This window comes from Mastigoproctus giganteus, chromosome 8, assembly GCF_048544385.1.
Source record: "Mastigoproctus giganteus isolate SK-2022 chromosome 8, ASM4854438v1, whole genome shotgun sequence".
Lineage (NCBI taxonomy): Eukaryota > Metazoa > Arthropoda > Arachnida > Uropygi > Thelyphonidae > Mastigoproctus > Mastigoproctus giganteus.
Window position 1 is genome coordinate 70369812 of NC_143582.1, and position 12146 is coordinate 70381957.

Here is a 12146-nt window from a genome sequence, read left to right on the forward strand (position 1 = left end):
CCGTCTACAACAATGACCTTTTTTGTTGGCCTAATTGCCAAGTTTCACTTGTTTCCAATTTAAACAGTCAGTTGCTTATCAAGTACTATTATTTAATTTAATTCTAGGAAATGCCCTGTCTCTAAGAAACGTCCAACTAATTCAGATCCTGGTTCCTCAAATCTGCTGTCTGTCTTTTCTTGAAACTGTATTTAGTGTTTTTATGCTTTGTAATTTAGAGTGAAAAGATTTTCTAGTACCACCAATGTATATGTCATATCACAGTTCACATGGAATTGCATATACAGCAGCTTCTTTAAAATCAACGACGTTGGTTTTCGCTCCCAACTTTAAATATATAAATATTTTCCTAGATGTAGTAGATCTTGAATTTTCACTTATTTTTTGTAATGATTTTCGATAAAAGGTATCTTATCCATCAATTACTATTTTTATTTCTTGTTTCAATTAAATGTTCTCTTTCATACAATTTTAATGCTGTTTCTTAAGCCAAAGCAGGTATTTTAGTCTCTGGTAGTGTTTCAATATTTCTGTGTAGCTTTAGGTTCTATTTAAAATTTCAGGTTCCATTTTCAATTTCTCATTACGACGAGTCACTTCTCATCAATTTTGACATCATGCAAGCAAAAAGACAAACTGCAAAGTCATTTGGGGGAAAAAAAAATTTTTTTTTTTCTTAATTTTGCAAACAAACAATTTCATTAGCACAAATATTACCTTCAACTATGGAACATACTCTAATTTGAGCATAAAGTTACTTATTTTAAAAAATCCAGCCTCTCTCACTCTGTGTTACACTTTCAAGCCTATACCAGATGATTATTTGACTTAATTTTTTTTTTTTATCTGACTAAATTACATTACCTTACATTACATCAATATCCAGACACCTCAATGTTGACAGTTAGTCACATCGTAGTAGTAGTAGCATGTGATGCAAGGAAGCAAGTGTATGAGCTTATGCAGCATCAGCCAAAAAAAAAAAAAAAAAAAACCACCATTCCCTCCAAATGCCTGTCCAGTTCCTCCTAAGAATGCAAAGACAAAATCCTAACTAAGAATGCAAAGACAAGTGGCTAAGATTGATGTTAAATTGCACTAAGAATTAACACTGAAAGGAACAGGTTGAATTACACTGGTCCACTAGATATGAAAGTCACAACTACAGATGATCATGTATAGGCTACTAACAAACAATAAATATTCTGCATCCACGTGAAGTTTTTATGGATGGGGATACTATATGTATATCTAATTGGAAGTTAAATAATTTTATAACTGAAAGGAAGCTGGAGGAGAAATTGATGCTAAAATTAAATAAGGAATCTAGGGCTAGTAGTAGTAGTAGCATGTGATGCAAGAAAGCAAATGTATGAGCTTATGCAGCATCAGCCAAAAAAAAAAAAAAACACACACCATTCCCTCCAAATGCCTGTCCAGTTCCTCCTTAAATTTATTCAACCTATCAACTTCCACAACGACAGATGGAAGTTTGTTCCAGCAATTAACCACCCGCTGGCTAAAGGCAAATTTCCGCACATTTAATCTACATCTGTCTTTTCTTAATTTGAATTTATGCCCCCTTAGGTTCGTAATCTGAACAAGTGGAAGGATCCCATCAGAATTCAGCGTGCTGAACCCATTCAAGGCCTTATACACCTCAATCAGATCACTGCGCAGGTGCCTAGTCTCCAGCCACTGCAATTTGCAGAACTTAAGCCTCTTGATAAGAGGATCCCTTCATTCCCCTCACCAATCTTGTTGCCCTTCTCTGTACATGCTCAAGCAAATCGACATCCTTCCTAAAATGAGGCCTCCAGACCTGTACGCAGAACTCAAGGTGTGGCCTGACCATTGCCTTATACAGAGGGACAATCACCTTCTTTTCCCTGCTAGCAAAATTCCTTTATATCATTGACAAAACCTCATACCTGTCCTTGCAGCCTGTCTGCACTCCTCAGTAAACTTCCTATCTGACTGCACAATTACTCCCAGGTCTTTTTCATTTTCTACCACCTTAAGTGTAGTACCACACAGTTGGTACTTTTCTATCAGGTTACTTCTACCCACATGCAGTATTTTGCATTTGTCAAGGTTAAACTTCAGTTACCACTTCTTAGCCCATCTGCTCAAATTATCTAGATCCTGTTGCAGTAGCACACTGCCATTACTATCATTAATAACCCTGCCAACCTTTGTATCATCTGCAAACTTTGACACTAAGCCTGATATACCTTCATCAATATCATTGATAAATATACAAAATAGTGGACCCAACACTGAACCCTGTGGAACTCCACTAATAACATTAGTCCACGAAGAACAGCGTCCATTTATTACCACCCTCTGTCTCCTCCCACTCAACCATCCTTTTATCCATTGTAGCAACTTACCCTTAATACCATTCTGCTCCAATTTGTACAATAGTCTTCCATGCGCAACAGTGTCAGAAGCTTTCCTGAAATCCAAATATATATCATCAAAATTATTTTTTGCATCCAGTTCCTTTGTAACCACATCATAATAACCAATCAAATTTTTCGGACAAGACTTTCCCTTAACAAACCCATGCTGTGTCTGAATTATTGCTGCAGTCTTGTCTAGATGATCTAAGCATCATGTCACACAACTATAAATATAGCTACAGACCTTCGAGAAGAGAGTAGCATGACTGCAAATGCAAGATGCCACAATTAATGGAATTAACATTTTTGTTTGTTTGTTTGGTTTTTAGGAGCATTAGCAACTAAGGCCATATTGCTCCGTGGAGTTAACACACTTCCAGCACAGAATGACATAAGCATATGCATATAAATTGGTCAGCACATGACATTTCATTGAAGTGAAGATCCCCAGGTTGACGACTGGTGTAAGATCTTCATGTCAAAGCAGATTGGTGCTGAAACCATCACAAAATGACCTGGAAAACCACAGAGGCTGATGAAACATGACAGGAGAACCCATCAAAGAAATGTCTGCTCAGAATGTGAGTCAACGTTGAGACGATTGGGACACATGTCAATGTGTAGGAAGGGAAACCTTGGTTTTCCTTCCTGGCTCTTCGAAGTTTGCTGTCTGTTTGCAAAAAAGATGGGCAGCAGACATAAGGAATCCAGATCTAAATTAGTTAGACATTTCTTAGAAAAAGGCCATTTCCTAGATTTAAATGAAATAATAGTACTTGATAAGCAACTGATTAAGCTTAAATTTAAACAAGTGAAACCTTAGCAATTAAGTCAACAAAAAGGTCAATGTCCATAGACTGTTAATATTGTCCAAAGAGTGTAATCTTTAGTCCAGTGTTTCTCAAAGGGTGTGCCGCGTCACATTAGTGTGCCGCAAAATCTTAAAAAAAAAACTAGCGTCGTTTTTATTTTAACATCATTGTCCGAATATTTTATTTTGGTTGTAAGAATTGTTTGCATAACACAGATATAATATAAGTATAAATAAAAAAAATTGTTAATATTATTTTTCGTTCTATTTATTTAATTTAGAAATTTCTTCTTCTATGACTAGGTGTGCCGCGAACTTTTTCTTCTATGACTAGGTGTGCCGCGAAATTTTTCTTCTTTGGAAAATGTGCCACGACAGTAAAAAGATTGAGAAACACTGCTTTAGTCTATGCCTTATAATATCTTTATTAATGAGGTACACAATATCAATCCCCTCCCGTGACCTAAAATAAGAGGAGGGTAGTCACACACTGATTTGAGTGAATATTATTTCCCTTTGTCTTTTATAATTTTCTAATTATAAAAGATAAAGAGAAAAGAAAATTTCCCAAACTTTAGGTATTGGGGGGGGGAAAGAAGGACCTTCTGTCTTCTGCTTTCTTTTCCTATTTTACCTTTACACCTTACCAAAAATTTCTGAGAAGTATATCACTGGCTGTTATGACAAATATATAGAAATTTCTATATGGAATCAACCAACAAATTGGAATGCATGCTGGAGAAAGTTCTGATTAGCATCTCATTGATAGAAAAATAGCTGTGAAGGATTGTGAATTTGGCCCATGATGTGAGAGGGGGATGGTTTCAGTGCTCACAAAGAAAGCAAGATGAAAGCAATGAGATAGAAGACTAATATGAATCAAGGAGCCTTGGCTTACAAGGTGTTTAAAAAATGGACTTTTTGATGGAATATGTTCTAAAATTTAAGAACATTGGAAGTTCTTGCGATGCCTTACAAGAAACCTAGAGGCAATAGCAACAAATGTCCATAATGAGTTTTCTAAAAACATTGAACATGCACCCTCCTCTGCATACTTTCGTAAGTCACATTCCTGTAAAGACTTCCAGGAGGATCTCACATCTCTAATCTTCCTGAATCATCATCATCCCCCTTGTTATCTTTTCAATATTGTCATTGTTGGCAAGTTTTTTTTTTTATTTCATTGATTCTTCATATAAAACATTCAGCATTTATATTTATTTTTGTTATAATAAGCACAGTTATTATATATATTACATGCATGTTAAGTCATTGATTATATATAAAAATATTTTGTAAGAAAGGTTCACCTAACTCCCTTGAAGGGATTTGGTCTTAATATTCACAATTTAAATATTTGCAATATTTCAATATTGCAAATACTGAAATTGTAAATTAAAGACCAATCTAAAAGCATTATTTTTTTCCAGACAGAATATCAATTATCAGTTGAATCTGAAATTATCTTTTATTTAAAACTGTGGTTTAGCAATAAATGTGCTGGGCTGTTCACGATAAGAACACATCACACTGCAATTGGCTTGTATCCAAACTTTTAGCTTCATTTTCTGCCTACATTAAAGCTCACAACACAACAGTTGTAAAAAAGTTATTAACCAATCCAATCTCTGTTTTAAACAGGTTCGGGATAGAAAATTTCTTCTTGTACAAATGGTAATCAAACTTGTTAGTAGCATGGCAAAGCTGTTGGCCACAACTTCTGTCCATCCATACTTCCTCCTCTGTTACATTTTAATGCTTCTATTTAACCCTTGTCTAAAGGCAAAACTGATCTATTAGCATCTTACATTTCCTCTAACTCTCGATCAGTAACCCTGGTAAATCTCCCATTACCATACTGAACACAGTCCATTCAAACAGAATCATTTCCTTGATCTTCCAACAAAAAGACATTAGAAGAATCCTGAACAATAACACAGAGGCCAAGAAGTCTCTCCAGGTCCTGAGGGCTGTTCTCCACTTATTCTTAAAACCTGTTCTCTTAACTCTGGTTTTGTCACCTTTCTACACTCCTATTGCATTGGTATTGTTTTGCATTTATTAGTTCAAAATGCTACTGATGCTATATTGCACCTTTCAGATGATTCTGTGTGATATCAAAATATACAAATTTCTTTTGTCATTTGTTAAATTTAATTAAAGCATTTTAAAAGTTTAAAAAAAAAGAAAGGCGTCAGAAATATCCAGTGTATCCTGTACGTAGTATGTGTGCATGACTGGAAAATCCTATGTGATGTGTATATAATGGTTTGTTGGCTTCTGCATATAGACTTTAAACAGGCAAGGTCTAAAAGACACCTAATGCAATACACAGAGCACTATGATAAATAATATCAAGCCACTTCAATGCACATGAGTGAGAAGAATTATATGCAAGAGCACCATAATCTAACTAGGATCTTATCACAGCTTGATACAGTTGAAGCAGAGTGCTGGTCAGCACCCCTAGTTTGAGCTGATGTGAATTTAAGAATATCTAATTTCTTCATGCAGGTGATATGAAGATTTTTAATAGGCTCTAAGAAATTGTTTGTTGTACAAATTAATGCACAAGAAATCTTACACTAAAAGCAATCGGAATCATGAACTTCCCTAGTTGCAGCTTTGATTCAAGGGTAATTTCCTGCAGAAATGCATTCCAATTGCTTCATGTACTGATTGATCCTTGTAACAGCCATTTGATCAAGATTGGCAGGAGATGAGATCATTAGCATAGACTGGTATCTACTGTGTCTTGTACAAGACACAGTAGATACCAATAAGATCATCTTGCATTACAGTAGATAATAAGATCATATTGCATTATACTGTATTAGAAATGTAATACATTTGTAAGTTGCTGCCAATCCCCAATTAACATTATGTTATATATGGTAAAATGCATCACTGGAAAATGATATATGTGATGGTTTGGTGGCTTCTGCAATTAGCTTTTAAACAGGCAGGGTCTATAAGAAACCTAAGGCAGTACAGAAAGCACTGCAATGAATAGTACAGAGAATCTATAGTCATAATTATGTTTCTTTTGTATTGATTGATCCCTGTAAGTGCTGTTTGATCATGTGCATGTTTTTAGAGTGGCAGAAAATAATATCACCAGTATATAAATAGATATCTACTGTCAGGTACACTATATATCCTCATTATTCAATATTACATTATTCATACTAAATTTGAATTACTGTATTGAATTATCCAATAGTGTTAATTATCCAATAGTTATCCAACTAAAATGTATGGATAATTCAAAGTCTATGATAAAATTCAAAGTGTGAACTCTGTAAAGTGAAATAACTGGTGTAATTTGAAAAGACTATTGAAATTAACTACAGTCAAATATCATTATAGTGAAATTAAATGGAAGTATAATGTAAATTTGACACTATTGTAAATGAATGAGAAAGAAATGGAGATCCAAATGATATCATTTGGATGAATCTCGTTCAAAGTAGTTTCACTGACACTGTATACTGATTCCAATGCTTCTGCAACCTCTGGAAGCATTCATAATGTGCTTATTTTGAATTGCTAATACTTCCAGTGCTACATTCTGAATAATTTCCTCAGTTGTTGCAAACCTAAGACCTTTTGAAGTTTTAATGCAGGGAGCTAATCTGGCCAATATGGCAGATGGGGGATCACAGTGATGGAGTACTTCACAAGAAATGTTTGAATAAAAAGTGCCAAGTTGCAGTGGAGTTGTCAAGATGCAAGTGCCAATTCCCCAAAACTCATTTTTCCAGTTGTTTCCTATGAAAAACATTGGCAATCATTATAGAACTGTTTCATAGTATTCCTGGTTTGCTGTTTAACCACACAGGACAAATTCATAATGAACAATACTCTGAGTCAACAAATACGATAAGCGTAACCTTCATATTTGATAGATCATCTTGCATTTTTTGGACCTTGAGAAAACAGACTGTCACTGAGAGGCTAGGTCTTAATTTCTGGGTCACAGATATAGTTATAATTCATCACTGGTAATGGTGAAGGGTGCAAACAATAGATCAGCAGAACATTGACAAAGACTTTGGCATGTGGGAACTCTGTTTCCTGTGATCATCATTGAGGATGTAAGATTCAAACTTGGTTGAAACGCATTGCATCCCAAAATCTTATGTTAAAAGTGAATGCCATATCCCATGAAAAATAGAGCAATTTCACCAGGAATACATGGATATTTAAATGTGATCAGATAATAAACATGACAAATATATCATTTGTTTCTGAAGATGAATGGCAGCCAGAGTAAAGATCATTTTCAATTGATAAGTGGCCCTCTTTAAACTTTGCAAATCACTGAAAAGTCTGAACAATATAGCATCTTTTCTGAATATCGTTTTTAACATTTCATCTGTTTCTGTTGCACTTTTCCTTAATTTTAAACAAATTTGGAAGCAAATTCACTGCTTACAAGTCACTAATTTTAAAGTGTGATGTAACACACAGGACACCTATTCAATGCATGCTAATTCAGAGTGACTGCAGATGAATAAGTAATTCATACATTACTATGTCTAGGCGAATCAATGAACATGTTGCACAACGCAATTTCAAGATAGTCAGCCCCTGAACATTTTAATCAGACTTCGTATAAGACAATGGTCCGACTTTATTTGAAATACTGTATTCAGATCTACAGGTTGTACCTAAAGAAGATATAGAACTTCCATGAAGGATTTAAAAAAGTGCAAAATTCATACTGGTGAGCAGCACTAATCTGCTGTTAATGCTGCAGTACTGTTATCCCTACAAGGAGCAGCTTATAGAGTGCAAACTGCAAAGCTACCAAAGGTGATCAATAAAATGAATGAAGGAGGTATATGTTGACTGACAGAAGAGAAAACCACCACGCAGTACAAATATAAAATCATAGGGAACAACAGAAGGAAGGATTTCATTAAGTTTTTTGGGCAGCGTTATAGTTCATTAGTGTTATAGTTTATTGGAATAAATTACCTGCCAAGTTGGAAAGTCAGAAGATAAAGTTCAAAATGGAATAGAATGGTTACTTTTAGCAATGAGGGCAATGTGAGCACATGCGTGTGTTTGTGTATTTTTTTTTTTTGTAGATATAGTTCATTTTGCCATTCTAATATTAATACTGCATTCATATGGCAAATATCAACATATTAAATAAAAGTTCAAAATAGAATAAAGAGGATAATCTATTTCAAATTATACTTTTAGTTTGTACTAATTATATTTTCCTAAAATTTGTTTACTCACTTTTACATTGTAAAAATGGACAACATTGCTATAGGTTACAAAGCCCACTCTAATTTGGGAAGGCTCTTCATTTTCACTGAAAAGGAGATACACAGATTCCAAATTTGCAAAAATTCTCAGGTTCTTTCACAATTCAAAAATATTGAAAAAAAAAAAAAAAAAAAAAAAACAACACAGAATTCAGAATTAACATTCAACATTGGAATCCAAGAGATAGTTATATAATAATGTAAAGTTAGCACTTTTTTTTCTAGTATGGTAAAAGTTTATTTAATGACAAATTCATTGTTTTTCAATAATTTTAATTAAAAATTACATAACTGAATAATCACTTTTGCTTTTTAGTTACTACACTAAATGGTTTAGTAACACATGTCACAGTGAGTAAATGGGTTTCACATAGTCTTAGTACACAATCAAATTCACAGTTGGAATGAAAAAGTTTTTTTTTTTTTTTAATTTTTTTTTTTAAATTTTTTTTTTTAAGCTCCAGATACCAATTTAACTTTAACTTGGCTACAGAATATAGACAGCTTGGCAACTATGCACCTCAGAGGTGATCTGATTGAAGTTTATAAGGCTCTGAGAAGGGTTAGTAAAATAAATGGAGGCAGAATTTTCCCTGTTATAAAGAATTTCTGAACTGGGGGCATACATTCAAATTACAGGGGAGGAGGTTTAGATTAGATTTCTTTTAGCCAGCAAGTTGCTGATTGTTGGAACAGGTTGTCTTTGCAGGTAGTTGAGGCTGACAGTTTGAATAAATTCAGAGGTCAACTGAATAGTTACATATGTGAAGAGGGAAGCAAATAATTTGTACTTCCTTATCTACTTGTTTTCCCCTCCCCAGCCAGTGCAGCAAAAGCTCGTGGCCTCCTTGCACTATATTGCTATTACTATCATGCACTTTGCAGCACATCCCTACTTTCAATTTTCCTTTGCCATTAATTATTTTATACTACAGACTATGCTTTCCTGAAAAAATTGATCCATGATGTTATTGTACTCAAACAACTAATCAGAAGCATAACCTCCCCCTTCCCTCGCCTATTCCTGTTTTTCCTTTCTATATACATTGCACAATCCAAAACAAAATTTATTGCCTGTATCAAAATGACACTGTCATTTTGATATAGGCGACTGACCCTATTATTTGTTAACCCTATTATATCTGTAGATCTAATCAGAAGCCCAAATTCATCCATGTTATTAACAATGCTTCTAACATTAATGAAGCTTCGAGACCATATTTCGCTCTTGATTCTGGAAGTCAGCTTATTTAAACCTTTGAGGAAAGTGGAAGTATGATCCTCACCCATGCCAGTAACCAACTGGATATCTCAGTCATATCTCTGTTCAAATGTATGCCATTCCTTCAAAATAAATTTCCTTTATCAATCCCAACTTTAAAATAATATTTAATTAGCATGTTACAGATGTTATCATGATTTCATGTTCCTTTCTGTAGTTTCACAGAAATGTAATTACTATTAGAAGTAATCATGCCCGGGCAGGATTGCAGATGTAGTTATATTTTGCCCTAAGCCAATGTTTTCTGACATGCCTTGTACTTTTTAACTTAGCTGTTTGAATTTAATATTATTAGTTCCCTTGAGAAGAACTGACAACTGGTTAGTTAAATTACCAATTTTTACACCAGACAGACATATTCTGGTTCTATATCACTTATCTTGATCACAAAATATATTCCCAGTTACCCTCAATGAAGACCTCCAATAAATCTACCTTCTGCTGAACCAAAATAGTCAGCTTTTAATGATTTGTATCTGGGGCCTGAATCAAGAGTACTTTCTCCAGCTTAATACTAGATCCTTCAGTGACTGACAAGTCTCCAGTTTTAACGTGCTCCAAGGCATCAACCCAATTTCACCTTTTAATGTGTCAAGTTTTAATTTCAGATAAGCACACTTCCTGCATCTAGTACACAGAAATTAGTTATTGATATGATTATAGATATGATTATCTGAAAGAGTAGCTTTCTTCATATATAGCACAGCATACATAAGCAATAACTAAGTAGTCCAAGTCATATTCCAAGGACATTCTTGTGTTAATGACATTAAGTAAGAGATATTCAAGAAAAATTTTAAAATAATATTTAATTAGCATGTTACAGATAGCTCAGACGCAGCATGGTTTTGTTAAGGGCAGGTCTTGCCTGACCAATTTGATTGGATACTATGATGTAGTCACAAAAGAACTGGATGCAGGGAATAACTTTGATATTATATATTTGGATCTTAGAAAGGCTTTTGATACTGTTGCACATGGAAGACTGCTGCACAAATTGGAGCAGTGTGGCATTGGAGGCAAATTGCTGCTGTGGATAAGGGGTTGGTTGAGTGGCAGAAGACAGAGTGGTAATCAATGGACACTGCTCAACGTGGACTAATGTTATTAGTGGAGTTCCTCAAGGTTCAGTGTTGGGTCCGTTGTTGTTTTCGGTGTTTATGAATGATATTGATGATGGGATATCAAGTTTAATGTCCAAGTTTGCAGATGATACAAAGGTTGGCAGGGTCGTAAAGGACACTACTGACGCTATGCTGCTGCAACAGGATCTGGAAAGGTTGAACAGATGGGCTGAGAGGTGGCGAATGAAGTTTAACATTGACAAATGTAAAGTACTACATATAGGAAACAGTAACCCCAGAGCAACGTATCAACTCTGCGGTACTACACTGACAGTGGTGGAGAATGAAAAGGACCTGGGGGTAATTGTGCAGGCAGATATGAAGTTCTCTGAGCAGTGCAGACAAGCTGCAAGAGTAGCTCATGGTGTCTTGTCAATGATATACAGGAATTTTTCTAGCAGGGATAAGGAGGTGATTATTCCCTTGTATAAGGCAATGGTTAGGCCATATCTTGAGTACTGTATACAGGTCTGGAGGCCTCATTTCAAGAAGGATGTAGAACTGCTGGAACGGGTACAGAGAAGGGCAACAAGATTAGTGAATGGAACAAAGGGTTGCTCTTACGAAGAAAGGCTTAAGTTTTGCAAATTACAGAGTCTGGAGACTAGGCACCGGCGAGGTGATCTGATAGAGGTGTATAAGGCTTTGAATGGTTTGAGCATGCTCAATGCCAATGGGATTCTTCATCTTGCTCAGAATAATCACCTCAGAGGGCATAAATTCAAATTGAGGAAGGACGGATGTCGGATAGATGTGCGGAAATTTGCCTTTGGCCAGCGGGTGGTTGGTTGGTGGAACAGACTTCCATCACTTGTTGTAGAAGTTGATAGCCTAAACAAATTTAAAGCTCAACTGGACAGGTATTTCGAACGAACAGATGGGTGAAATGGGAGTGGGGTTTTTTTTTTTTTTTTTTTTTTGGCTGATGCTGAATAAGCTTGCTTTCTTGCATCATATGCCTCTACTAATGCTAATGCTACCACGATTTCATGTTCCTTTCTGTAGTTTCACAGAAATGTAATTACTATTAGAAGTAATTTCACTAAGGTTATAACTAAGTTAATAACATTATGAATGTATTAGCATTAGTAGAGGCATTTGATGCAAGAAAGCAAGCTTATGCATCATCAGCCAAAAAAAAAAAAAAAATTAATTAATTAAAAAAAAAATAAAAATAAATAAATAAATAAAAAATAACCACTTCCACTTCACCCCTCTGTTCGTTCGAAATACCTGTCCAGC

At 35.0% G+C, this 12146-nt stretch overlaps 1 protein-coding gene across 2 annotated transcripts in view; it reads right to left on the bottom strand.

The window, feature by feature from the left end:
• Positions 1–12146, bottom strand: part of Sec24CD (COPII coat complex component secretory 24CD) — a 334964-nt gene that overhangs the window by 147264 nt on the left and 175554 nt on the right. For both annotated transcript variants that reach the window (XM_090380568.1, XM_090380567.1), the window contains exon 10: positions 8470–8545. In XM_090380568.1, coding sequence (XP_090236694.1) covers positions 8470–8545 — 76 coding nt within the window. The remainder of the gene's footprint in view (positions 1–8469; positions 8546–12146) is intronic.